Below are 27,281 nucleotides of genomic sequence, written 5' to 3' on the forward strand. Positions count from 1 at the left end.
CTTTAATCGAAAATTAAGATTTCCTGTCCTAAAATAACTAGATCATTAGAAAATTTCTTGCACATGGCTATTCTATATTTCAGTGTCTTCAGATAGATTTTTTTTTACATTTTTATTCTACAGAAAATTTCAGACAGTTACATATATGCTTCATATACAGCACAGTTCACCTTGAATACTTGCAACTCTTCAAGAATCACTTCTTCCATTGATTCTGTCTCTTGATTGTAAATTGTAATGACTTTCAGCACAATTCCGTTATCTGGAAATAAATTTAAACAACAAAAAAACCCCAAAAAACAACAACAACAAAAAAACAAAAAACAAAAAAACAAAAACAGAACTAAAGGTTATAATTGGTGGAAACTTTTATATGGCCTTCAAATACATTAAATGACTTCTTCAAACTGATACTGGATAGAAATCTATAAATCTGTACAGGTAGTTGAACATTGTTTTTATTGGTGAGGGGGTCTTACTCTTAGAAAATAAACACATATGACAATTTGTCCCTGGCAAATAAGAGTCAATTGAGACACCCCTGAGCTATATGATCAATTGACTAGCATTTTTCAAACTCTGGGTCATAACCCCTTCCGTGATCTGCAAAAGGATCAAAGAGGGTGACCAAATTTCAGAAAAAGAAATGAGAGTGGACAGGAGCTTACTCCATAAAGGCAAGAGAGTGTAAAGTGGTTTAAATGATAGGATCAGAATGTTTACACTGGTTAGGAAATTACTACCTATCCTTAATTGCTGGCAGCAGCTCTGTTCCTCCAGGCAAGAGTACAAACACCTTAAGGGATTCATTGTCCAAGGTTCTCATCCCCTTTCAGGGAAACACTGAACTTCTGTTTAGATGAAGGTGTTAATCCAAGGAAGATGAACCAAAAAAAAAGGCTGCACATTCAAAAAGTCTAAGGCACATTAGAGTCTCAGTCTTTCATCCTCTCTGTCAGTACAACTCTTGCAGGAAATTAAAACACATGAATAGCATCTGGTCTTCCAGCACTTTAGCTTTGTCTTGCTGACTCTTGTTAAAATAGTCTTGTTTTCCTTAATCTGAAAATCTGTCGTCAACGATGACAAATATAACTTCCTTTCTTCTGTTACTTTCAGTCACCTTTGATTTACAGGGGAAATATTAAGCAGACAAGCACTGGGAAAAATGTTCAGCAAAAAGATCAAAGGGGCAAACATAAAGAGGAACCACTAAACTGGGGTCATACACCACTTCTTAAAGAGAATCTGTAATCAAAGGCATCCATTTTGTGATGGAACTGTAAAAAGAAATTGCATTCTGAGCTCTGATTTTCATAAGTCAGTCCCCCTTCGAATCCTGCTGACAGACACGTAAAAGTTAGCCCTGACGTTGAGACTTTGCCTTTGATGAACCTTTCTAACCTGCACTGCTACTCTAAGAAAACTTCTGCTTGGCTGTGAGACCCTACCTTCTTATGTTACACAGCAGGTGTTGGACTCACATAAAAAAAGATTAACCCTTCCTAACATCATATTGCCAAGAGAATCAGTGAGCTTTTTGATGGGAACTTTGCCAGAACAGAGATTGCAAGGTTCATTTTAGAATTTCTAAAGCCTAAATTCCTATGCTGGAATTTCTTGTCACCTGAGATTAGACATGTGGAGAAGACTAAGCAGCTGTTGGGTGCCAGTCCAGCACAGCTCTAAAGCACACACTCAAGTGCCTTTGGATTCCACTTTGTTGAATGGAGGACTCATGTACAAGAGTATTTGATACAATGCCTTGATCGCAAATGCAAATGGCAAATATGAAAATTCTAGTCAGTGTTATAAAATCTGTTGTAGAGAAATAAGGGACAAGTGGCACAATGTTTTATGGACCACACAAAATACAATACTGAGACCATACTGAGGTAATTTAAAAGCTTAGAAAATAGCATTAATATAAATAAACCTTTTGCTATTCTACAAGCATGTTTCTTTTGAATGTTCTCAACACTGAAATGTGCTTATCAGAGGAATTTCATTAGTAAAAAATAATTCACTGCAACTGTTTTCCTAGACAAATGGTGAAAATGATTTGTGATACCACTCCTGTTGTTAAATTGATAAAATGTGAATGCATGAATCCTTGGAGTTTTTCCAAGCAGATTAGATGTGACTAAAGTCTTGGCTTGTTCCAAACTTTCCTCTTATTTTCTTATGTTTTCTTGTTTTTCAAATACCATTAGGATGTGTGTTTTTTCTCTGGCTGCTTAGAGTTAGGTCTGGTCTATGATATATTTTAACTTGTTCATATTTTTTGGTAGAGGTTTAAAAAAATCCTTTCTCAACAAGCACAAAAGAAAGACAAGAAAACTTAGCAGAAAATGTCTAACACTTTCTTTTTAAGAAACATGGGTATTTCCTACTTCCTTCCCTCCTTCAGCTGTGTTGCAACTCAAGTCTGGAAGCTGACAGTTTCTTTTTAACTGTCAGCTAGACTTGTGGTCTCCAGAATTAGGGAAAACAAACTTTTTAATAAAGTCAGTAACTTGAACTTATATTTATGAAAATCACCTCTGTTTCTTTCAGAGTCTAGGTCTCAGCTCAAAACTGCGCTTATATACATGATTGTGTTCTGAAGCTCTAAAAATAAAGCCAGTCATATAGGAATTCAATTTAAGGTTCATTTGGAAAAACAAACAAACAAACAAACAATCAAACAAAAAAACTGAATCCTATACTTAAGCTTCTCATCCTAGTCTTTTCCTAACATTATTTTTCTACATAATGTTATCAGCACAGTGAAACACATCTCTAGAATGACTAAATTCTTCTTTAAGTTGAAAACTGGCAACTGAAGTTGAAGAATGATTCTTAATGAGGAAAGTGGTATTGATTTTTTTTTTTTTTTTTTGGTCTATACACAATTTCATTCATCCTGAAGGAAAAAAAGACCAATTTATTTTTCATAATTTACCTGTGCCAATGAACAAGACATCATATTGCCCATCTTCGGCTTCCACTCTGTCCACTGCTATTTGTTTAAGATTGTACTTTCCATCTGTTTTAACTAGTATTGGTCTCTTATGAACAGGCTTGATGGGCTGATACATCAGTGGATGACTCCTGGCAAAATGGACAGCTTCATCAGGGTAGTCTTTGGTAGTGGTGTACAGACCGCCATTCACCTTGCTGGCACACTGCAAAACCAGAAAGCATAGATTATCCTGAAGGCTTGCCAAATACATTGCCAGAGACAAGTCTTGCTTTCAGGGGTAATGACAAGTCTACAGAAAACCTGGCATAAAAACAGGCACAGAAGACCACAGTAGCAATTGAGACAGTGAAGTCTATGCGTTGTGTATGTGTGGATTATTAATCATGAGAAGCCAAGAAAGGGAAAGCCGAACAGGACCTTGGCACTGTCATGTTTAGAAAGAGGGAGGGCTCCTTCCTCTCTGGCATACTAAAAACAGAATAAATAGTGACACTTAGATTTTTACAAAAAGCATAGTGCTTATGTCTTCCCCAAATTCATATTGAAGATGTGATCAGAATGGCCATTGATCATTAGAAGTTAGAAGAAAGGGTTTCCTATCCCAGTAGAGGGACAGCTATGTACAGTCAGTAGTATACTAATGCTTGAAACCAATCTCTAGTCTAATTAGTTCTGATTGGAAAATGTGTTACCATAAGAAACTAAGCATACTTAAAATCATAGAATCATAGAATGATTAGATTTGGAAAGGACCTTAAAGATCACCTAGTTCCAACCCCCCTGCCATAGGCAGGGACAATTTCCACTATATCAGGTTACTCAAAGCCTCATCCAAAAATGATGCCAGCAATAATTCTTGATCTCAGGCATTCTAACAGTATTGCCTTTGATTCTAATTCGTAACTCACAATGACAGTATTATATATCACAGTTTAGCTTGAAATACCAATGTTTGCATTGATCAATCTACTGTTTTGCAAAGCAAATACACTTTATGTCAATGATTGATTAGAAGAGGCTTGCTCCTTTGGTCAAATGTGCAATTTGGGATAATTTAATGCGTTAAACTGAGAAGTTAATTCTAGGATGCTTTGCAAAGGATATAGTGTTCTCTAACTGAACATAGATTCTACATTTCCAATTTGCTTCACGATGTCTAATTGAAACCATTTATGATCAAGTTGGAAATATCTCAGTAACTGTTTACTTTCTCCACATATTCATAAGATAGTGTGGTTTTAAGAAGCATTTCAAGCAAAGCCACAGTAGCAGCCTTTCCCCATTTAAATTGGATTTTTCAATCAATAAAATGAAATAAAATATTCTTTATGTTTACTGCAATTTTAAACTTGTGGTCAATTGTAATTTACAATAACAAACTCTTGCACTTGTCAACTGGGGCAACGTTTGTTTCCACTTTTTGGGCTTAGCTACAAGAAAGTATTTGTTCAGTGTTGACTTTACAGTAATTGTCTAATCAGCCCAGTGATGGGATTTCAGTGGCTGGTTGCAATAAAGAAACAGAGCTGGAGTATGAAGACAGGCTAAGCCTCTGCTTTCCGTGCACTGCACAGTTTATGAAGAGAATAGGCATTGCCAGGTTCCGTTTGCAAAGTTCTAGTCCTGGAGAGATTTAATAAAAATAATCCTTCACAGGCTTTTCATTTTTAATTAAGGAAAATCAAGTAGTCTAGAAAGGAAACAGTAGATGCAGCTGTCTCTGAAGTTTATCAACACTACTTTTGAGGTAACTGATGTCATTCCCAGAAGCATCACAGTCTAAATGAACTAAATAAATCACAAAACAGGAGCAGAGATTATGGCAGGAGCAGAGATTATGGCAGAAGCAGAGCTTCAAGCAAACTTCAGAGAACAACACATTGCGGACTCTGTCAGAACTGGTGGCGTTCTTTTTATTTAGCTTTAAACTGTACTCTCATTCTTTATAGACTCCATCTTTACCCATTCAATAGCTAAGATCAAAGAGTGCTGACTCTCAGAGATGCCTAATAGTAGGTTATTTTTGGCATCTTGTCAGTGTCACTCTTGTAATGGGAAAAGTAGTGGGATTCAGCTTACCAATATGCTGACTTCTTCTTTGGAGTGTGAAACCTAACACTGTGGGCTACATCCCAAAACATGCTTTCTTTTCATGCTACTGGAAAAGCATTGAAAAGATCTCTAAACTGTGCCCTAAACAAGCAGCCAAAAATGAATCAATTGATCCCCTGTTAGCTGGCACAGCCAGCCACTCCAGCTTCTGACGCGCTCTGCAACATATAGATTTAATCACAATAAACATGATTAAATGGATCTGCAAACAGGAAAGACCTGGTTCCTCAGGAACGTGTTCCATGACATTGGGAAACAATACTTGCTCTCTTCGTTTACATCTGATTTGGCTCCTATGCCTTGCCTGTTGGGGAGACTACAGTCCAGCCTGTCCCAAATGTGGCCATTCAGAGCCAAGGGAGAGAAGCAACCTTAGTGAGTGGAACTTAGGGCAACCTTTCTGTAAATCACTGTCAACTCTGCTGAAGTGTGGCTGAGTGTTCTCTCCTTCTTGCCAGAAAAAACCCCAAAACATTTAATCTTCAGTGCTAGGTGTTACTAATGCAATGATTGTAGTCATTATTACTGAATTCCTGCCTGTTTAACGCCAGTCCGAATAACATATGTGAAATGTTCTACTGCCTGAAAAAAAAAAAAAAAAAGAAAAAAGAAAAAAGAATAACACAGAATTTGGACCATATCATCTTTGCAAAATATGCAGTATTCCACAATTCATGCACGGTACTATCTTATTATTTGGTAAAACCGTAAAAACTGTACATTTGCTATACAAAATGTCAAACAGGAAACTAATAATTCATTTGAATTAGACCGTTCTGCTAAAAATTTGGTAATTTACTCATCTGTTTTCCTGTACTGACTCAACATCAATGACTTTGATCCACATCAAACAAACAAAAAGCCATTTGCAACTGATGTCAGCACTGCTACAGCCGTAGCTTATTGACCAAGATGATCAAATTATATTCATAGTGCTTAAATCCCAGCTAATCTCTTTTTTGGGGCATATATTTCAGCATTTTGACTTATAGGTCTAATTCCAAGAGAAGTAAAGGAAAACATTAATTTAAAATGAGAGAGGACATGGGTTTGAAATCATACTGCAGGGAGAAAGGATGTACTGGCATGGACTTGATAAGCTAATATGCAATCTTTCTTTCTCAAATGAGTGCTTTTAGTATAAAAGAGGATGTTGATGTAGTTAGCAAAGGGAAAACAACACTGCAGGTAACACTCCAGCAACTGTTTATTCCACCTTTAAGAGAGCGAGCCCCTGTCCTGTGAGAAGAGGTGAATATAAAATATAAATATAAATATATATAATATATATATAAAAATATAAAAATATCCTGGATTGCAAAGTCAGGAAGATTTGTACATTAGCAGCAGTCTGCTTTTTGTTTCTGAATTCATTTACACAGTAAATACAAAAATACAAAAATACAAAAATACACAGTAAAAAAATACATTATACTTACTGAACCAGGCCTAGGATAAGGTACTTTTCCTTCGTATAGAGCCCAGTGGTACTCAGGTCCTTCTTTATGAGCATATGGTCCATTGAAAGCTGCTCGGACACTTGCCATGTGGTAAACACATACAGCATATCCTCTAAATATATTGCTATGAAGTAAAATTCAAAGACATTATTAAAGCAAAATGTCACATTCTGTACATATAATACTGGTATTATTGTGTAATTAAAAATAAGTCACATTTCAACAGTATTCAGGGAGAAAAAATTACTTATTGCTTCCTATATGCTTGTCTTACAACTACTATGTCTGATGTTCTTTACAAAGTCTTTAATATGTTTATATTTATAATATTTATCTGAGGAAGCTCCATGTTGTTATCCCAAATCATCAGAAAAATGATGAACACAGGCTCTAAATTACTTGTTTATAAACACAGAGGAAGTGAAATGAGTTCAACTCAGGTCATGATTAGTGACCTATTAACCATTAGTGACCCAGTTAGCCACTTCTCTAAGATTTTTTCTGATGTTGTTACTTTGGAAAGATGGGAATCATCCAGTGCTGACTGACCTGGAGTCTTTTTATATGGAATGGGAATGTTGATTGGTGCTATTAGATCATCAAGATCACTCTATGTAGATCAATCTTTTAAATATTATGTACTTAGTTCCAGACAAGTAATTCATTATTTTTTAAACAAGCATCAGTGCTCTCTACAAAGAAATTACCTCTGAAGACTCCAGAAGGAGTTTCAGATAATTTTAATTAGGTGCGCACCTCTCTCTACTGGCTTAGGGAGCCAGTAGGAAATGCTTGGTGCATCCTAGAGGACGAGATCTGCCTTGCTTTATTCCAAAACAATAATTCAGGAGAGTGAAATAGTGGAAAAAGCACAGTTGCTCTTCTCTACCAGTTACATCCTGAACAAACAATTGGATCTCCAAGAAACAGGTACTGTGTGCGTGCACTTGAACTGAGCTGTTGTGGAAAAGGAGGCACCAGCAATATCATAGCTGGTGGTTTAGGCTTCACTAAGAAGTTAGGAAATTTAAGCCCCTATCTACTTAAACTTGGATTACAGCAGAGCTTGTAAAAGAAGACAAGTGGCTCTGATAGAAGGCTGCTCTTGTAGGAAGCATGCAGGAGTGCATATACTTGGGCACTAGGAAATTTTCAAGCACAGAAACATTTAATTAATTTATGATCCAGATAAACTGGATAACTGAATAAGACTTCAAGCCCCCAAGTGTCACAGAGCAGTTTTTACATTAACAAGGAAGCCCATGGTGAATAGAACAGGGATTAAACTGTTTACTATATATTTGCTAAGGGATATTTATCATGCAGCTTCTATCTCTTCAATAGGATGTTCAAACATTCCTCTGTTGCTGCTATTATTTCTTCTAGTTGTTTACCTTGTAGTATTGAAGAGGCCAAATATCACTGGATTTTTGTTATCACGAGTTTGCAGCAAAAACACATCCTCTGTAAAATTTAAATGCAATGTTATTGTAGCAAACTACTTTTCTCAGCGCAAAAGAGAAACTTCATTGCTTGTTAAAACTGTAATCCTACTTTACTTATATGCGCTATTTAATTTTATGCAGATTTTAAAATCAATCTTTAGAAGCAATGCAATAAGTAAAGGCATAATTGACAATAGTCAGGTCCATACATGCAGACCTTCATATACGTTGCAAAGAAAACACTAACAACAATTCCCTCTTAATACAAGTACAATATTTGACATTAAGATGTGTTATCATGAAAGTATATGCTTTGTATGATGGTTTTAAGTTTATTGCAGTCTAGGATGTTTACCTAATTCGTCAAAATGTGTATCAATTCCATTTCTCCCGGGCACAGAGCAAACTAGTCTGGTTTTGAGGAAAGTGCTCCATTTATTCACAAGCATTCGCTGGCCTCCCATATCATTCTGCATAGAAAGAAACAAATGCTGATGGTTATTTGAATGAGTAAGTCTAGAAGCACAAACATCTCTGCTGCATTAGCTGCTTATTGTATCTTTTAATGTCAAAAGCATGCATTTTCAAACCACATGTCTATTACTAGTATTATATCTCTGGAGTCAGTTTTCAAGTAGGATTCCACTGATCAAATCCAGGTCTCATTAAGAGCTGTGGGTTTATAAGAATTTTTTTATTCTGTACCGCATCCATGGATAGTTTTAATGATACAGCTGAGGTAAAGCTTTTTTATTTCTCTTTTTCATTAGCTGGATGTACTGAGTACATTAGTAAAGTTTAGTTTTGCTTTAGGAGCTCAGTGCAGGGTTAGATCAACTCATTTGGGAACTGAAGCACTGTGCAGAGCGCGTCTGAGACAAATGTCTACGTGGTCTTCTAACAATTTCTCAACACCTTTAAATAATTCCTGCTTTGCTATGACTGTTTCATCTTTTTCTTGCTGTTGCGACTGTTTGGCTCTCAAAAAAAGGAGGCATTTAACTACTTAGTAATTTGACTCTGTAACCTTTGAGTAGCACCCTTAAAGCTATGGCCTTATGTTCTGGTAGACCGTGTAACTGTTCAAGGCTCTGTATTAGGCTTGCAAAACTCCTCTCGCACCTTCACTCTTAGCTACTGAAATTAATTGATTTCCTCAGCTTCAGATTGTGATCTTATAAAACCAGAGATGTGTTTTCCTCAGAAAAGCAGAACTATAGAGTCAGTGCCTCTGTGTTGCAAAACCTGTTATAACGCAGATGAGAATGTAAAAGCTGGGAAAAAAAAACAACCCACCCAGACCTTGAATCATGAGCTAGCAATTTTTTGTATTTGTTAAATCAAATTTGAATATGGATTTTAAGTTAATGTCTGAATGACAAAGCATTTGGAGTTTTGGAGAAGTGAAAGAGAAAGTTCTGTGGAATTTTGATTTAACCCATGGCTAGAGATAAGACATTCAAATGGATATATTTCAGATTAGAGGGAACAATTGAAATAATCTATTCAGACTCTACCAGAACACAGGCCAAAGAATCCTACTTCAGATCTTGATGCAGGCTTGAATTCAGAAAGTGGACTGGCTTTGTGAACATTAATGTCTTAGGCTGCAATTTGGTACCTTGTATACTTTTGTTTATAGGTAGTATGCTGGTGAGCGTATGTGACATAATATACATTGAAGTGACAGAAGATTTTTAACTTTTATCTTGTTTTTTGCCCAATAGTTTTAGGAATGTATCCCCTACAGTTAGGAGGAAAGAATGCAATTAATTTTGGACGCAAAATCAGATGCTAAGAAATAAACTTCTCATTCCTTCCTTTAATCAAGCAGCTCTAGTCCTAATGGGAATGGGAGACTTTCTCTCATCAGCCTTACTGTAGTTCAATTAATAGAAAAGGAATGCACTTCATTGGTTGTTCAAAGAGGACCAATTATGGGCAGCTTAATCTGGGAGATCAAATGTATAACAGTGGTCTTCTCCAGCAACTGCCTGAGATCTCCTTCCTGTGTTTGGGGCCATGGAGTCAAAAAAGAGATAGAATCAACACACCAGGAATATGGTCTGTGTTGGAAATGGATAATAGTGTAGGGTAGTGGAAGAAAGTAAAGTCTCTCCTCTTCCTTTTGACTTTTCTGCTCCTTCAGGTAAACCTTATGTCTGGCTGCAATAATAATTTTCTGGGCAATTCAATCCTTTGTTCTAGTTTCATATCTACACAATTTTCCTTAGCTGCTGTTGAGAAGAAGAAAGATTAAATAAAAACAGTAGTTGGCTACAGTTTATGAAACTCTCTACAGATGGCTGACATTGCACCCCTTTTATTGCTCATGCATCAGAAAGAGGTTTTTGAAATTTACAGAATCACAGGATAGTGGAATTTATCAGGGAACCCTGGAGATTTTCTAGGCCAACTGCCCTGCTCAAAGTAAGTTGCTTTAAGTAAATTGCTCACAAGGTTGCTCAGATCCATGTCCATCAGGTTTTGAGTATCTCCAGGGCTGGAGACTGGTCAACCTGCATCAATGTTTGATCACCCTGGCAGTAAAAAAATGTATTCTTACATTCCGATAGAATTTCGTATGTTTCAGTCTGTGCCCATTGTCTCTTGTCCTGTCCAGCTGGCTGCAAAAGCTAGCTGTTTGATAGGATAGCCATTGATCCTCTACAGATCCCTGTGAGTTAAGTCTCCTCCTCTCTCTCAGAATGGGAAGGCAAGAGGGAATGTTGGAGAGGACTGGTGTCTGGACTGGTTCTGTCACCAGGAATGTGAGGGGACATCAATTTATGTCAGCTGTGAGAGCTGCAAGAGGCACTGGACCTATGGCCAATACTAACGGTGATGGAGCCTTGATCTGAATTGAGAACATGGATAGTAAGAGTCCTGTGGGCAGCTGCTGGTACCGTTATCACATATCAGCACAAAGAGTGATGGAGTTGAATAACAAGATTTCTGAACTTTGCCCTCCTCTCAGCAAAATTAGCCCAGATTTTGTATTAGTTTTGAATTTTCTAATGCTTGGGGCTGTTTAGATGTAGGGGTTTCATTCAGACCTATAACTTACTCTCGCATACGTTACAGATGCCATATTTGCATAGGGGAGAAGGACCAAAGAAAGGAGCATGCTTTCTTTTTCACTTGGCTGGGAGTAAAAAAAAAGAACTTACTGCACATACGCGTCCCACTCTGGTATATATAGCATGAGTGCTTGTCTCGGCCTCTAATGCTTTTTCAGTAAAGAAGAAATATACTTTGTTGTCATCGTGGTCTTCATTGTCAGGGATCATGTACGAGCCAACAAATTTTGGCTCTGTAAAAGAAAACAAAAATGAATTGAGATCAAGTTTATTAAAACATTATTTTCTTTTTCAATCCTTTAAATCAGCTGGTGGCAAAGAAAAAAATAAAATTAAAGAATCAAGCGTCTGTCAGTCAGATACATACCTAAGGGGAAACGGGTGAGAGAAAGAAGAAAAAAAACCTACTTTTTTGTTGGTGGGTACCTATAGAACATGTGGAATACATTAATGTCAAACTATTTTTATAACTCCAATTCGCAAATCAATATTCCTTAGTATGTGTGCAAGAAAAAGACCCTTTTCCAGTCCTGTTCTCTGGGGCTTATATATTTTAATTTGGATTAAACTAAAACCTGGCACTAATATTCATATAACAATCTCTGATCCCGTACAAACCAAGTGTAAGAATGTCAACCTCGGACAAACAGCCTTTTAGATAAAGAAAAAGTTCTGGTATTTCAGCAAATACATGAACATATATCTTCATAGAAAGAAGATGCATTGTGTACCTTTTTCATGAAATAAAAAGCTTCTAAATTTCTTCCGTTTTCACATTTTGTTGCAAAGTTGAAATCTAAGTTCAGGCTTCAGTCCATGCCTGTACACCTTTTAACCCCACACCAAGCAGAGCTGTGGATGATTTCATCTCACTGAATTGTAGCAAAGTTTTTACAAGGTCTTTAAATGAGAATGTCATTCTTACAATTAGTATGATTTCTTAAGAAGCAGTGGGTAATGCAAATATTTTCTAACTTCCTGTTGTCTATGAAAATAGTCATTGGATTTCAAGACATTGATACAACACTTGCTAATTTTCTGTAGTGTTTTTAATATACATTTTAAAATATTACCTTTCTGCAAATTTAAATTTCAACTATAGGCAAAATGAGAAACAATATTTTGGCCATAATTTAGAGAATACTATATATTTGAAATTATGAAATCTTCCAGAGACAAAAGAAGAGAAAATTAACTTACATACTGGGAAGATCCTTCTGATTGTTGCTATACATATATAGCTAGTCTAAACACTCAGTTCAGCAAAGCTTTAAGTATTAGACTTAAAGCATATCAAAGCATTTTCCAAACACATTTAAAAAAATTAATTCAAGTCTCAGGGCAGGTTTATGTTGGAAGAAGTATACAGCAGAATTATTTTGTCCTTACGATTTGGGAGAAATCTGCCTTACGATTTGAGAGGAATTTGAGAGAAAACTTCTATGTGCTTTTACTGAAAACATGATGCTAACCACATGAATCACCATAAAAGACAATTATTGACTCTCCTTGCAAAACACTAGCAGTAAATAGGTCGATGTTATGACAAAATATTGCAATACTTTTGGAGCAAAACAAATCAAGATTACGACTCTCCATTTCACAGAACTTGCAACATTTTGAAATTTGGTTACATTTCACATTGAAGAGTATGAAATAATTTATAAATTTCCCAACACATAACTTTGCTCAATATTTTTCTTGTGGAATATTGTAATTTTCTTCTTTAACTTTTTATTTCATTTAACTGCATGATCATTGTTTATCTATACTTTTCCATTATTGCACAACTTGGCAAAAAGTGACTTGTTTTATTGCAACATAAAGACAAAATGATCTCATCTGGAAAAAAGAGTACTGTGTTCTAAGTAGAAGCTCCCATTAACTAAATAGAGAATTTTAAAACAGTATTTGAATTATATCTGACATATGAAATAGCATAGACTATGCAATTTTTAAAGTGAAAAATGAAGGACTTAAAGTTCCACTTGTTAAATCCAATAGATAATTAAAATAAAGATTTCAATATGTTCACCCTGGCAGGAGGTTCATGAAAAAATTAATGGAAAAAGTTTAAACAAATTAATCCCCAAATGGGTATACTCTTGCATGAACAATATACTTTTAATTTCTGGTTAAACAAAAATTCTCTAGTCATCCAAAACACTTTTGATTCCATGTTGTTCCTTCTCTTCCTTCCCATACCTTTCAACAGGCGCTCACTATCAGGTTCAGTTCGGAGATGGGCCATGCGATTCATGGTGCGAAATAGAGCAGCATCTCTTCCCCAGTAGTCACTGTAGAGACCAGTAAAAAGTTCACCACCTGCAGACCATACATTAAAAAAAAACAAAACAAAACAATTTGATAATGCTCCACTTATTAAATTCATTGCATATGATAGGAACTGCATTATAAACATGACTCAATATTTGCTCAAATTCAAGTAAGAAGATGTCTCAATAAGTTACATGTGGTCTAAAGAGCATATGGACATTGTTCCTCCCAGCACTGCAACATTTACAGTTGGAACAGCACGATGACAAGAATTTTAAATTTCATTCATTTGTTTGGCCTCATTTTCAAAACAGACTTAATGACTTCAGGATGGACTCATATGCAAAACATGAAGGCATTAAGATAATGTCTAACCATATCTGCAACAATAACATCTGACACATCAGCCACCTACATTCAAAGATCTCACTGTCATTCAGTTTATGGCTGGCACTACAGGGATCTTTGTTGGCACTTAAAATTTTCACCAGTGCAAAGACTTTGACTAGTGGTTTGTTTCTGAGCACTTCCAGACGTGCCCCAGTCTTGCTAATGAGAAGTTGCAAGTTGTTTGGTCCCAGAACTGGAAGGGACATGTTAGGTTTATGACAAACCAGAAATAATGGGAGCAAAAAAAGTGGTGTGAAAATGCAGCAGAAGAATTCAGAGGATACAGAGCAAATGAAAGAATATTAATAGATGCACCAAACCACTGATTTGGGCTATGCTGTACAGATACATCTCCAGGCTAAAACATACCTGACTCCACAGATCAGACCACAAACAAGGGAGTGTTTTCTGAGCATAACTATGAGATTTGGCTCTGTGCAAAACATGGTTGAAAAAAAAGATTCCTTAGGGAAGCACATTCTGAAAATATTGGAGGGCTGGATGCAGTTATCTCCCCAGCTGGAGAGATAAGAAGCAGTACCTGCTGCCTTAGAAGCCATTTCTATAAACAAGCACATGTTTTATTAGGCTGAAGGGTATTAGAGCCATTGCACTTTACCTGAAATAACTATAGTTTGGGCATAACTTGCTGGCTGAGGGGCTTAGGTGTCCAGTGGACAAAGAAAAACAGTATATTTTTCTCTGATCCAGCAATAACTTGTTTTCATATCCTTAAAATATTCACCAGAGTTGGGACAGGACCTGAGATCTCAGCCATCCTTCACAACCGGTGATGAATATTTCCTGAAAAATTTGTGGGAACAGTAATTTGATCCCATTTTCAAGGGATTCAGGTGGCATTCACATATTAAGCCAGCTTAGGAAAATACTAGAAACAATATGCTGATTGCCAATACCTGTTGAAAATATATATGTAGTTGGGTACAACCGGATCATATGCTTGTTCAAAAATCCAGCCTATCTCTATCTGACCCATCCAAAATTGTGGTATTGGATATATTTTACTTTACTGAAATACCAGCAATAATTCTGCCTTTTAGCTATGCATGGGTGCAATTCCCCTTAGCTGGCCAAGCATTAAGAATAATATAGATCATATCCTTGTAGCTTTAGATGAGAAATTTTTATACTCAATCTAAGAAGCAGACAGCTATTGTCACTAGGTGGCATCCTTATGTTAGACAATAACAGCAGAAATTAAACTGCACAAAGCGAGGGAAATAAATAATTTCCAGTTCATGGCTAATCTGAGTGGAGGTTTCAGTGACACGGCTTCCTACCCCCCAATCAAAATAAACATGACAGATCCATTCAAATAACATTTGCTCGTATTTATAAAGGATTATAGAAAAAGCAAAAATTTTGCTTGTTAGTCTCCCTCAAAGTGTGAATTCTGTTTCTTTTAAGAGATATATATGAATTAAATGGCACCATAAGTCTGAATAATGATTCTGAAAAGTTTATAGTTTGGCAGCTGGGGCTGGTTTAGAAACCTCTGCTGATTCAGAACTGTGTGTAGGGGTTTTTTTGCCCTAGGCAACATTCATTAAAGAATGAATATTGCCTTGTAAAATACATGGTCATGATTTAGTGTAATATACTTGCAAGTGAAATGAAAAGTTAAGTATAAATTACAGAATCAGTTCTACCCAAAACTAATAGAGAGTTTTATTTTTTTAAACACAGAGCTGCTTAAACAACAGAATTTGCCAGTGTCTGAATAATGTTCCAGACAATCTTTACAACTGTAATTAATGAGTTACATTAGTCATAAATCCCCCATTAAGAATTCTGTTGGAAAAGTGTTTCAGACTGAGTGTTGGTTTTGGTTGGTTTTTTTGTGTTGGTGTTGTTGTTGTTTGTTTCTTGTTTGGTTTTTTTTTTTTAAATTATGGTGATGTGTAATACAAAACACTATGCTTTTATCTTTTCCACACTAGTGAATCTCAGAATATGCATCCGTGAAGGGTAAATGATTTGTCACATATTGCTAATGATCAGGATTGACATTTATTATAAGTCCAGATGTTCAGAAGTTGGACATGAAGCCTATTCCTACTATTTGACATAGATATACTGACTTTATACATACTGACTTTATCTTTGAGATCCTTTGGGGAGAAAATGGAAGTTCCAGTCTTGGAAGGATATTGTTCCATTAGAGATATTGTACAGATACAGAACTTAAACCTGATTTTTAACCTTAAGTGTAACTAAACTAAACTAAACATAAGACAAGTATCAAGTGTGAGCAGACAGGTCACCTTGATGTAGGAAAGCAATGAGACAATACTGACAAGGGTAACTGGCAAATATCTCAGAACAAGGTAATTCTGAGATCTTTTGCACTTTTGACAGAGGATCTTCTCTTTTCCTCTTCAATAGTCTTTTGCATGTTCTGTAAACCCATGTTACAAATTTTGAACAGTGCCAGGTGCTGACTAATTCTAGATTTGGAGGGAATCTGAGGTTAAGGTTTGAAAAATCTTGTCAAGATTTCTTCTGTTTTCTCCTCCATTGAAAAAGCTACAACTGTGTATTAACTCTTTCCTGTCTTGGTTGCAGGGTTTTCTACTGCTGCACATCACACATCTTCCAGTAAAAATCAACTGGGCAATTTCACAGACCTTCAACACTCCCACCCTCTTCCAGTCTAACCTCAGCTTCACATCTATTTGACATATTAATTGCTAAAATTTAAGTTTTAATACAGCCAGGTTAATCCTGCTGAAACAAGGATAGAAACTTTCTTGTTCCTTTATTTAAAAAAACAAAAAAATCCTATGGACCTCAAAAACCAGTTTTAATTCAAGTGATACATGCATACTTTTCAGCTAGCATTCTTTTCAAGCAAACAAATACATAAAAGTTCAATTGGGACCACTTAAAAACTTGGGGTTTTGCCCTTTTCTCAGAGGAAAATATTAACAAAATCAAATACAAAGTTCTTCTTCTAAAACCAAGAATTCCTAGATGACACCCTTAAAGTAAAACAGATTGAAGCATGTGATTTAATTTTAAAAAGCTTAATATATACAAGGAATTTCTATAAATAGTCTGCCTCTACCTTGGAAGTCGGTTTCCTTCATTTCTTGTTGACATGTTTTGTGTACCTGCTTGAAATTGGAATGTAACGCAAACATATGCTATTGTTCATCAGCAGTCCTTTTTGTGTAAAATGTTCATTATATCACTTTCTACAAAGTGGACTAGCTCTGTTATGAATACAGGAGTAGAATATAATGAGTAGAGAGTCTTTGACTGCCAACCAGTTGTTACTCACATGAAAACTAAAATCAGAATACCAATTCACATTTTCAGCAAGTGATACTTTTCACAGTAGGAAAAAAAATACATTTGAAGAAATTAGCTATTGCTTAGCTGATAAACTTCCTCTGTATATCTGCTTTTTCTTTCTGGCAGTTAAGTATTCTGTCTTTTTTTTTTTAAGAGAAAATGCATTTATTTTACTTCTGTATCTAGAGTAAAACAAGGGATACAAATATATTAAACTGTTTTAAATCACTAAAACCAGAAAATATTGTTCAAATGGATTCCCTGAATATAAAAACATGTTAAAATGTAGCTTAGGTTTTTCACCAGTTGCTCATGATATATTGCAGGTAACAAAACATAGACATAAACTAATTTCTAAGCTTTCAGGAGCTAGTGTGGTCTAAGTTAATCAGTGTGCGTGATCTTATATCAAAAATAGTTTTGGCTATTGAAAGCAGATGGGAGAGTTCATTAGAAATAGAAGTCGAAAAGTTTTATATGCCATTTATCCAAACACATACATTTTATACAGCCTGTCTGCCGTCCAACATCTATTCTGTTTCCTGATGCAGACAATAAATTGCTAAAATTTAATTGTTCATAAATTGAGGAATTCATCATAAGCTACTTTACCACTGGGTCAGATAACCTGTAATAAAACTTACAACAGCATGGATATTCAGTTTTAAAGCCAAGTCACGAATTACTGTTTTCTTGAAGTGGGTATTTTAACTGATGTGTTGAAATACATGAAGAGATACAGAACAAGAGATTGTCTTTCTTCCTAAATTAAACTGGCTAAATCTGGTCTTAATTAGTGATGGTGCAAATGATCTTTCAAGATCAAGATTTTTTAAGGCTTTTAAACCTTTATCAGAGATATGTAAAGTTTCCTTGCCATCCTCACTGTTGGCTGATAGCCATGCTGGTGTAGGCTGTTGTGTTAATGTGAGTCGCAGAGATGGAAGTAGGTTTTGAATTGTTTAGTTAGGAAGAAGAGGATGCTGGGATGTGAAAGTCTTTGCTAACAGGTTTGCATAAAATCTTTTCAAGGACATGCACATTGGCTGAACCTACATGGGAGAGCGTAGGCAGCTCTGGGGTGCAGCCTCCCAGGACATGCTGACTCTATACCAGGAGCAAATTTCATTTTCTAAGAAAACTGGAGGTATGAAGAGGAAAACAACCTCCAAGTGTTGAAGAGAAAACTGGAAGACTAGCCCTGGAAGTTGCATAGTGCAGTTGTCACATCCTGTCATGGGGTCATGGCCACCATGAGCTGTAACCAGGGCTCAGCTGAGTGAAGGAACATCCCTTCCTTCAGAATGCATTTGGCATTAGAGATCTCAGTCTCATTTTCAAATGTCAATTAAAAGATTCATTAATATTCACTGTGTTTGAATCTATGTCATCTACTTTTTTCAAATGAACATCTACAGAAATAAAGGATATACATTCTAGAGTCTAAGGAACAGCACTAATTCTGTTTATTCTGTAAACTGTGTGTCCTTGATTAGTAGAAGTTAGTAGGACATAGTAGCATACATGGAAATGCAAACTTCTATAAGACATTTTCCTAAGTGTTAGAAGTGTTTAATTCCAATAACATAAAAAGTATAAAAGCATATATAAGCTACAAAGAATTTTGTTGTGTTTTTATAATAACATTCTATGATCACTTGAAATTATAGGATTCCCAATGAAGGCCTAGAAGAACAACATCTAAATAGCTTTTTCAGGTCATAGTAATTTTGATAAAGGGGTGAAAGTTTGCCTGGTTTTTGATGTTGTATCAGATCTGTTGTATTATTTTCTCCTGTTAATCTTGCCACATTACAGAATTGTTAGCTTAGTGAGATTGATTTTATAAGTTTTCGTCAGTAGATGTCTGTCATGGTTTCAGCCGAGACTCTGATCAATATTCATCAGGGAATGCATTATTTAACGCATTTCTCTTTCAGATAAAACTGCGAGGATCCATAGGACCTCCCATAATCCAGGCACACTAATGAATAGGCCAGAAACACAAGGACTAACCATTCGTCTCGAAGTGCTCAGTGGGACAATCTGGGTTCCATTTAAGCAAATAAAATTCACATTGATCTCACAGTAGGAACATGATCAGGTTAATTTATTTACTTAGTTCTGTCTGAAGAAAGGTTGAGAAGGACTTCAAGATTAGACCGTGAGTTTTCAGGCCTACAGCAAATTCCATGGGATGAGTCTTTGTTCCCAGGCTGAGCTAAGACTGGAATCTGTTAAAAACTGTAGAAACAATTTAGAAATAAGGGTGGAAGAAAAGCGTAACAATCTGTGCTTCATGGGTTTTGGGAGGTCGGTCAAAATACAGCAGTCTTTTCAGATTTTTTCATGACTTCTTAACCCACTTACTCTTAAGAATTTGAGCTGTAATTTTTTCTTTTTTATGGGAATGAACAATATTTTGATGAATTGCTGCGATTTAAAAGATTTGTCATTACTGGTGAAGATTCTTCTTGCAAGTAATTTGTTATTGTAAAGGAATAAATAAATCTGGCATGTAAAAATACATCTGTCACTCATGACCAATACTTCTTATCACTGTGGGGGAGCAATATCATTGCACTTCACAACCAGAGACTTTAGCTGTCTGAATTTAAGATGTGAAGTCAAATGTAAATATCAAATAGCCCTAAAATCCTCTAACTTTTTTATCCCTGATAATATGAAAATTTATTTGATCTTCAGCCTCTTTTTCTGGCTCTTTCTTTTAATTACTATTCATTTTGAATGCTCAGTTTCCATCTTATTTATGTTTTCGGAAAACAGAAATCACTGTGTTACTCCCTAAGTGCATCTAGATTTCACCTTTTACCTGCTGTTGCAGTCTATTTTTAGTCAATGTACTATAATATTGCCAAGACTGTGCTTGGTTGATCTCACAAAATGTTTTCAGGAAAACATTATAGAGGAAAAAACCATATGGTTTGCTATGCTACAACTTCAAAGGTCCCAGCCCTACAGATATACTTAGGAGCAAGGCACAGAGGAGCACTATCTCAGCCCTGCTTTCTGGCACTGCAGGACTTTTAGACTGAATTCTATTTTTATAACTGTCGAGTATAAGATCCACTCTTTAAACAGAGAATCTCCAGTTTTGGATAGTTCTGTTAGAAGGTAGCAGTGAAAAAAATCTATTTTGATCTCAAAATCTGTAATTTATATAAAAAATAAATGCTTGATATAAAAAAAAAAAAAGGTAAATTCACATTTTTACAAGACACTTGTTATTCAGATTATGTCTCAGTAGATGAAAAATGGTAAATTTTGTGCATTTGTCTCAATGGTCTAAAAGACTAAACTAAACATATTGCCTTGGTTTGAAAGAAAGTGGGAAATTACTATTTCCAAAATTACACAACAATCAATTGCCTCTTCAGGCATGTGTCATATAAAATTTACTCCCTTCAGTGAGACACACTTGCTGGAGTTAATGCTGTCTGGGATGTAATATTAATGTAGGCAGCACCATGAGGATTAACTCTGACATATAGAAGATTGCAAGGGAAGACTGACAATGCCTCAGTGTGCTGAAGAAAGAGACTTAGAATGACATATTGACAGGACCGTGAAGTTTGTGACATAAAGATCATTACCAATTAAAATGGAGGTGAAGGAAGAACTGGGGTCAAAAGGACACCTGCCTCGTCCTCTCTCAAATTTGTGCGATTCCAGTTGAAACAGATGATCCTTAAAAAAAAAAAAAACAAAACACAGAAACCAGTGTAAATGCTACAGGCAAAGAAAAATGTCCTTCGAGCTGAGCTTTAAATTTGTTATACCTTTGTAATGGATTGAATTCATTAAGGAAAAAACACAATTACAATTGCTCATTGATATACTAGTGAAAATTCTCTGGGTTTCTACAAATCATCTTTGTGTGTGCACTGCCAAAAAAGAATCTGTAAAATATTCACTAAAATTTCATTTGTTTCATTTCTGTGGGAGTAGGGAGTGAAGATTCCTCTATCTTTTCTCCAAATTATCTAAACATTAAATAGATATCTAGCCATGGAATGTATTTTCCCTCTAAACATTTTTTTCCAGTAGTTGTTAAATATATCATGCTGTGTTATCTACTCTTGGTAGCTTTGAGATGTTTATATCTCTTCTTCATAAAAGTATGTTTAGGAATGTATCTACAGTTATGGTTTTCAAAGCAGATGTGATTTCTGCAGTGGATTTAACAGAATATCAGTTTAAAAAGAATATTGGCAACCTAGTTTAATTTACCTGTATAAGGCTGTAAAGGGCGAGAAAGAGTTCACAATTTAAATTTTCATTTGCAGTGCTACATTTGTCCCACCTTTCTCAAAAGACCCTATTAATGTCTGATTAAAATATCAATTGAGAGCACAATATTTCTTTAATGTGTATATTAACCAAAAATCATTCCACCAAACAAGGGGGTGGGGGAGGCAAAGAAAGAGAAAGCTATGAAAGCTTCATAAAACAATATGCCACCCAGCCATGAAGCGTGTGGCTGGTAAACATTTCGATAGTCTAGCAGTTTCAGTTCTGTGTAACAGTTTTAGTCAGAAGTCTATGGAAATGCAGATTATATCAACATATTGGATAAACGTTACCTACCTGTTCAGTAAATTAATCTCAGGTTTACATTGCAAATATACTAAGGCAACTATTTTATGAGGCATAAAATTGCATGTGACAGGACCCCAAATGCCCCAGAATTTTGAGGAGAATGTGCCCTGATCTCTCCCTTACAGCAACCATTCTCAAAGATGTCCAAGAGGCTTTTTAGCCATCAAAACCAGGTTTTATTAGACCTGGCTTTTCAGATATTTATTAGAATAACACAGTATTTGAACACAAAAAAAGATCGATAAATCCAGACTGGCAAAACAGTGTCCTGGCAGTCCTTATTTAAGTATATATAGACCTTTCAGTCCTTATGTCTTTAGAGCAGGATCTTTTTTCTGCTGTTGATTATCTTAATCTAATTCTGGGGGGTTGTAGCACATGCAGCTTGATTCTTAGAAAGTTTTGGTTTTTAGAGCTACAGAAACCAGATCATGTGCCTCCTCTCTGCAATGCTATATTCCCCACTCTCCTTCAGATTTCTCACCTATATGTCCACCCATCCCACCCTACAACCTACAAATGTCTCTCTTCCTAAGCAAGTGCAGTTGCCCCCAAAGCAAAACTAATGCACTCTTCTCTTCAGGTAGCTCCACTCATGACAGTTATGCCCTCCTGAAAAAAATCATAAAGAGAAAGAACAAAGAAGCAGAAGAGATACTAACCCTTGCATGGGATGGAAAACTGGTAAGATAATAATAATTAATTTCTTTAAGGATGAAAAGAAAAAATAAATAAAGTGGGAAAGTTGTAGAGCTTTTAGTTCCCACTCATTGATGAATAATTCAATATTCCTATGCATTTCATTTAAAACAAATAATCTTGAATTTGTCACAAGCCCCTGCCCTTCAAAGCATTATTCACTCCTTAATTCCCAGATCAGCCAAGATGATGTACCTATCTTCCATTCCTGTCTGTCTAAATAATACGTTCCATTGTGCTGCAACTTTTGATCAAAAAGTAAGATTCCCATTAGTTAGAGAGTTTCCATAAAAATGGGATGTAACCCAGAATGCAGTTCTGGAAAATAAGACATCTGTTTCGTGTCTACTTGAAGTGAAAAAAGCCACCCCAAAATAAAAATAGCAAGCAAAAACCACACAAAATTTAAGTCACAGTCCTAAATCCCAGGAGAAAACAAGACATTCAGAATCTCAGCTCTCCAGAAGCTCCTGTGTTGGCCTAACACTGGCACATTAGTGCCTGATGTTAAAGCTGATGAAGCAGAAAATAATCATCCTGGGTAGAGACTGGTAGTGCATTAATATTATTTTCTGCTGTATCAGCTTCAATTGCACATCACTAGTAACTATTTCCCCTCTGCTGTTGGTTAAATGTCAAACAATGAAGAAATATTTCTCTGTGTGTGGAAATCTCAGTCCCATTCCATACTTTTCAAACATCACATACCAGGTATTTTTCAAAACTAAATACCATAACATTTTGGGTGAATAGTAGAAAAAGAGAGAGTAAGGAGGACTCAGGAAGGGAAAGAAAAACCTTGTGAAACTGTGCAAAAGGACGAAGATGTATAATGTTAATAGAATATGTTGTGACGGAAATGTTTCTAAAAACAATCTGACTGTCTGATGTTACATATTCTCTAATCAGATATTAAAAATAAAGTTATTAATGAAACAGTTTCTCTTCTAGGACCTCAGCTAAACTATTTGTCAATGCATCTGTTAAATAAATAAAAAGAACTTAGAGTGAAAGATGCAGAAGTAACTGGAGAGATAAACTAAGAGTTAAAATTCAATAGATTTTTCTCGTCTTAACACTTTCTGTCCACTTTTCCCCCTAAATAGAATAAAAATGGACTTGTCTACGAAGGGGAAAAATAACAAACTTTTAACTGATTACAGCAAAAAAACATACTCAGGTGAAGTGATCGGGTGTGGAAACAAAATTATTTTGAAACAATACTTAAAGAAATTGTATTTTTCATACTTCATGGTTTGTAGTGTATGGCTTGTATTTCATCCTAAATAGGGAACAGAAAGTGAAATTTTTATCCTGTAAAGCAAGACATGATCCCACCAGGGCATCATAAACCACCATAAACCATCATATTCAGGTCTCCTCCTGGTAAAATCCCCCTGGTACCCAGACCAGGGAGACTTGGTTGGTACAGGAGTCTTCCAGGTGATGTGGAAGGATATTGTATCACTGCACACCAAATTACAATAACACAATGAAAAAGTTACTAATGTAGCTACCCATTCCTGTAAGAATCAGAATGAAATCAATGATAAAAGTAAACATCTCTTTTAACATTCACGACATGAATGTGTTTAAAACAGCTAACTAAATCATTACTATAACCATATATATAACTATAACTATGTATTGTGAGGAAGTATGCAAAGTGTCCTTTCATTATCTACATTTTAACAGCTGCAATGTCTGAATATGGATTTTAGCTTAAATATACAACCTAATGCTAACACTGAAGGCAGACAAAAATTTGGATTTCAGAGCAACTTGGGGAAGTTTCTAAGTGGATCTCACCAGGTCTGATATAAAGCAGGATGTGTATCATAAATGCTTGCAGATGCGTGTAACTGTCTGAAAAGTCACTGAAAATGTAAGCAATGACTCCCACAAGAGATATTTTCCACCTTCACCTTTTAGGACAGCATACCAAATATTCCATGGTTGCAATAAGTTATTCCCACCAGAAACTGGAGATCAGGTGTTAGATGTGTCAGCTTCCACAGGATGCCAGTTTAAATAAAATAAGCGTTACACATTAATAATCAGCTTTGAAGGCTAATAACATAATTCTAACCCTCCTTGCTGCTTGTGACACCGGAATCTCTTTAAAAATGTCAGAAGAAAACTGACAGTTTCCTCACAGATTATCCAACACAGCTATTGAACACTGAAATTTGTTTTATGGGCGCTCTTCAGTGGTTAGGGTAAAAATTATGCAAAAACACATATGGAGGGCTGGGAGTGGAATTACAAATTTCTACATCTAGTTTGGGAAAAGAAATGGGGCTCTGAGTTTGATTTATGATACCTATGACTTAGGAAACGTAATACACTTTCAACTATTATTAAAATAATAATGTTGTTTAAAAAGAAATAGAAGATATTTCCAAGGGCATCAAGCATTTTGCCATTAACTTGATATGAATTGATAATTCTAGACAAAGAAGAATAATGTAGGCTATAAATAATAATGAAAGAAAAGGTCAATCAGAGCCATTAAAATTTAAAGGCTCTATTTAACTTTTGTTGCAGAAAATTGCTTTCTCTATTGCCAAGTGCTGCTTTGCTCTGGTTCAAGACAGCATTTATGCATGTGATTAATTTAAAACATATGCTTACTTCCATTCCTATTCAGCAAAGTACCTAAGCCTATTCTCAATGTTAATACAATGGCTGTATTTTTTCACTAAATCAAAGACTTAAAAATATAGAGACTTTGTTTGGGTTTTCCTAATTATTTTCAGGAGAAAAAATAATTTTATTTTCTGTAGGGGGACTTTTTTTCACTTGCAATTTTTATTTTCCAGGTAACAAAAAAGTAGAACGTGTCATACTGGATTTTTTTTTAAATAAATTTAAACCATTTGAAAACCTTTAATCACATACTTACCTGTGTATGCATGTGCTCCAACAGTACAGCCAAGGTCTACTCTTCAGAAAATCTATGCTTTTCTGTGGTTGGTATTTTTTTTGGCTGCTATTTGATGTTTTGTGTTTGGTGGTGTTTTTTTAGGATGTCCATGTTACTTATATTGCAGGATAGTAAATCATATTTAGAATATTGCGGGGAGAGACTGCAGATTTTTGTAAATATAGTTTTTAACACTAGCTATACTACTCACATTCTTTTAAAGATCTTAATAAAGCCATGTGGTGTTAATGTCATATGGTGTGCTCTTTTTTCGGTTCAAGTAATTCCTAAAGCATCAAAAAAGGGATTGTGCACATCAAAGATTCACCTTATTTGACCATAGTGCCCTGTTTGAGGAAGACTGTTGGGAAGATATGGGACACACTGACTCCACAGGGAAGGGATATCCAAATGGACCATCTGGCTGACTGAGTGGCCTGGTAAAGTGGGCTTTCAGCAAGGGTCATCAGAGTTGGAGACTGAAGCCAAGAGCAAGAGGAAGAGCTGCAAATGGAGAGGGTATGGAAGACAGCATGTTCAGAAGTTTTCCTTGAACCCCTATACAAAAACTGTGACGTTACCTTTTGCTTGCAGGGTTACATCATTTCACAGCATGTTTCCATTTAAGTCCATTACAATTTTACCCTTGTTCTTTATGACAATGGCACTGGGACCCTTGTTTCAAAATAGTAGATATTGTTCGTGGATTCACTGGTTCCATGTACTCTATTTTATTTTTTTTTCTAATACTCCAAAGGTCATCTAGTCCAACCTCCCCACAGTCAGCAGGGACACCCCCAACTAGACCAGGTTGCCCAGGACCTCGTCAAGCCTCACCTTGAATATCTCCAGGGAAAGGGCCTCAACCACCTCCCTGGGCAACCTGTTCCAGTGTTCCACCACCCTAATAGTAAAGAACTTGTTCCTAATATACAATCTAAATCTGCTCTTTTCCAGCTTGAAGGCATTGCCCCTAGTCCTGTCACTGCAGGCCTTTGTAAACAGACTCTCCCCAGCCTTCCTGTAGGCCCCCCTCAGGTACTGGAAGGCTGCTATTAGGTCTCCCCGGAGCCTCCTCTTCTTCAGCCTGAACAACCCCAGCTCCCTCAGCCTATAAATCCAACTAATTCAAGAAATTAAAATCAATAGAAAATTAATCAATACCATGGAGTTTATATAAAGGATGTTGTACACCAAATACTTTAATAAGTTCCTATTTCAATCTACTGGCCTATTGAAGTCAGCATAACACAGGCGTGCAGATATATCATAGAATCACAGAATCACAGAATTGCCTAGGTTGGAAAGAACTTTTAATATCATCCAGTCCAACTATCAACCTAACTCTGACAAAACAAAAAAAAAGAAAAACCAAACAACCAACACTAAACCATATTCCCGAGCACCATGTCAATTTGTCTTTTGAATATCTCCAGGGATGGTGCCTCAACCATTTCACCGGGCAGCTCATTCCAATGCTTGATAACCCTTTCAGTGTAAAAATTTTTCCTAATATCCAATCTGAACCTCCCCTGGCGCAACTTGAGGCCATTTCCTCTTGTTCTATCACCTGTGTCTTGGGAGAAGAGACCGACCCCGGCCTCTCTACAACCTCCCTTCAGGGAGTTGTAAAGAGTGATAAGGTCTCCCCTCAGCCTCCTCTTCTCCAGACTGAAAACCCCAGCTCCCTCAGCCTCTCCTCATAAGACTTATTCTCCAGACCCCTCACCAGCTTCATTGCTCTTCTCTGAACCCTCTCCAGCACCTTAATGTCTTTTTTGTGGTAAGGGGCCCAAAACTGGACACAGTACTCGAGGTGAGGCCTCACCAGTGCCAAGTACAGGAGGATGATCACCTCTCGGGCTCTACTCACCACACGGTTCCTGATACAGGACACCATTGGCCTTCTTGACCACCTGGGCACACTGCTGGCTCATGTTCAGCCGACAGTCGACCAACACCCCCAGGTCCTTTTCTGCCAGGCAGCTC

At 36.2% G+C, this 27,281-nt stretch overlaps 1 protein-coding gene across 1 annotated transcript in view; it reads right to left on the minus strand.

Moving 5' to 3' along the window:
* Positions 1 to 27,281, minus strand: part of SEMA3E (sema domain, immunoglobulin domain (Ig), short basic domain, secreted, (semaphorin) 3E) — a 146,245-nt gene that overhangs the window by 15,692 nt on the left and 103,272 nt on the right. The window contains exons 5-12 of the mRNA XM_014964315.1: positions 20,662 to 20,755; positions 13,268 to 13,387; positions 11,153 to 11,295; positions 8,338 to 8,452; positions 7,932 to 8,001; positions 6,517 to 6,661; positions 2,945 to 3,167; positions 171 to 262 (exon numbers count right to left, since the gene is read on the minus strand). Coding sequence (XP_014819801.1) covers positions 171 to 262; positions 2,945 to 3,167; positions 6,517 to 6,661; positions 7,932 to 8,001; positions 8,338 to 8,452; positions 11,153 to 11,295; positions 13,268 to 13,387; positions 20,662 to 20,755 — 1,002 coding nt within the window. The remainder of the gene's footprint in view (positions 1 to 170; positions 263 to 2,944; positions 3,168 to 6,516; positions 6,662 to 7,931; positions 8,002 to 8,337; positions 8,453 to 11,152; positions 11,296 to 13,267; positions 13,388 to 20,661; positions 20,756 to 27,281) is intronic.

This window comes from Calidris pugnax, unplaced genomic scaffold, assembly GCF_001431845.1.
Source record: "Calidris pugnax isolate Ruff unplaced genomic scaffold, ASM143184v1 scaffold44, whole genome shotgun sequence".
NCBI classification, from domain to species: Eukaryota; Metazoa; Chordata; class Aves; order Charadriiformes; family Scolopacidae; genus Calidris; species Calidris pugnax.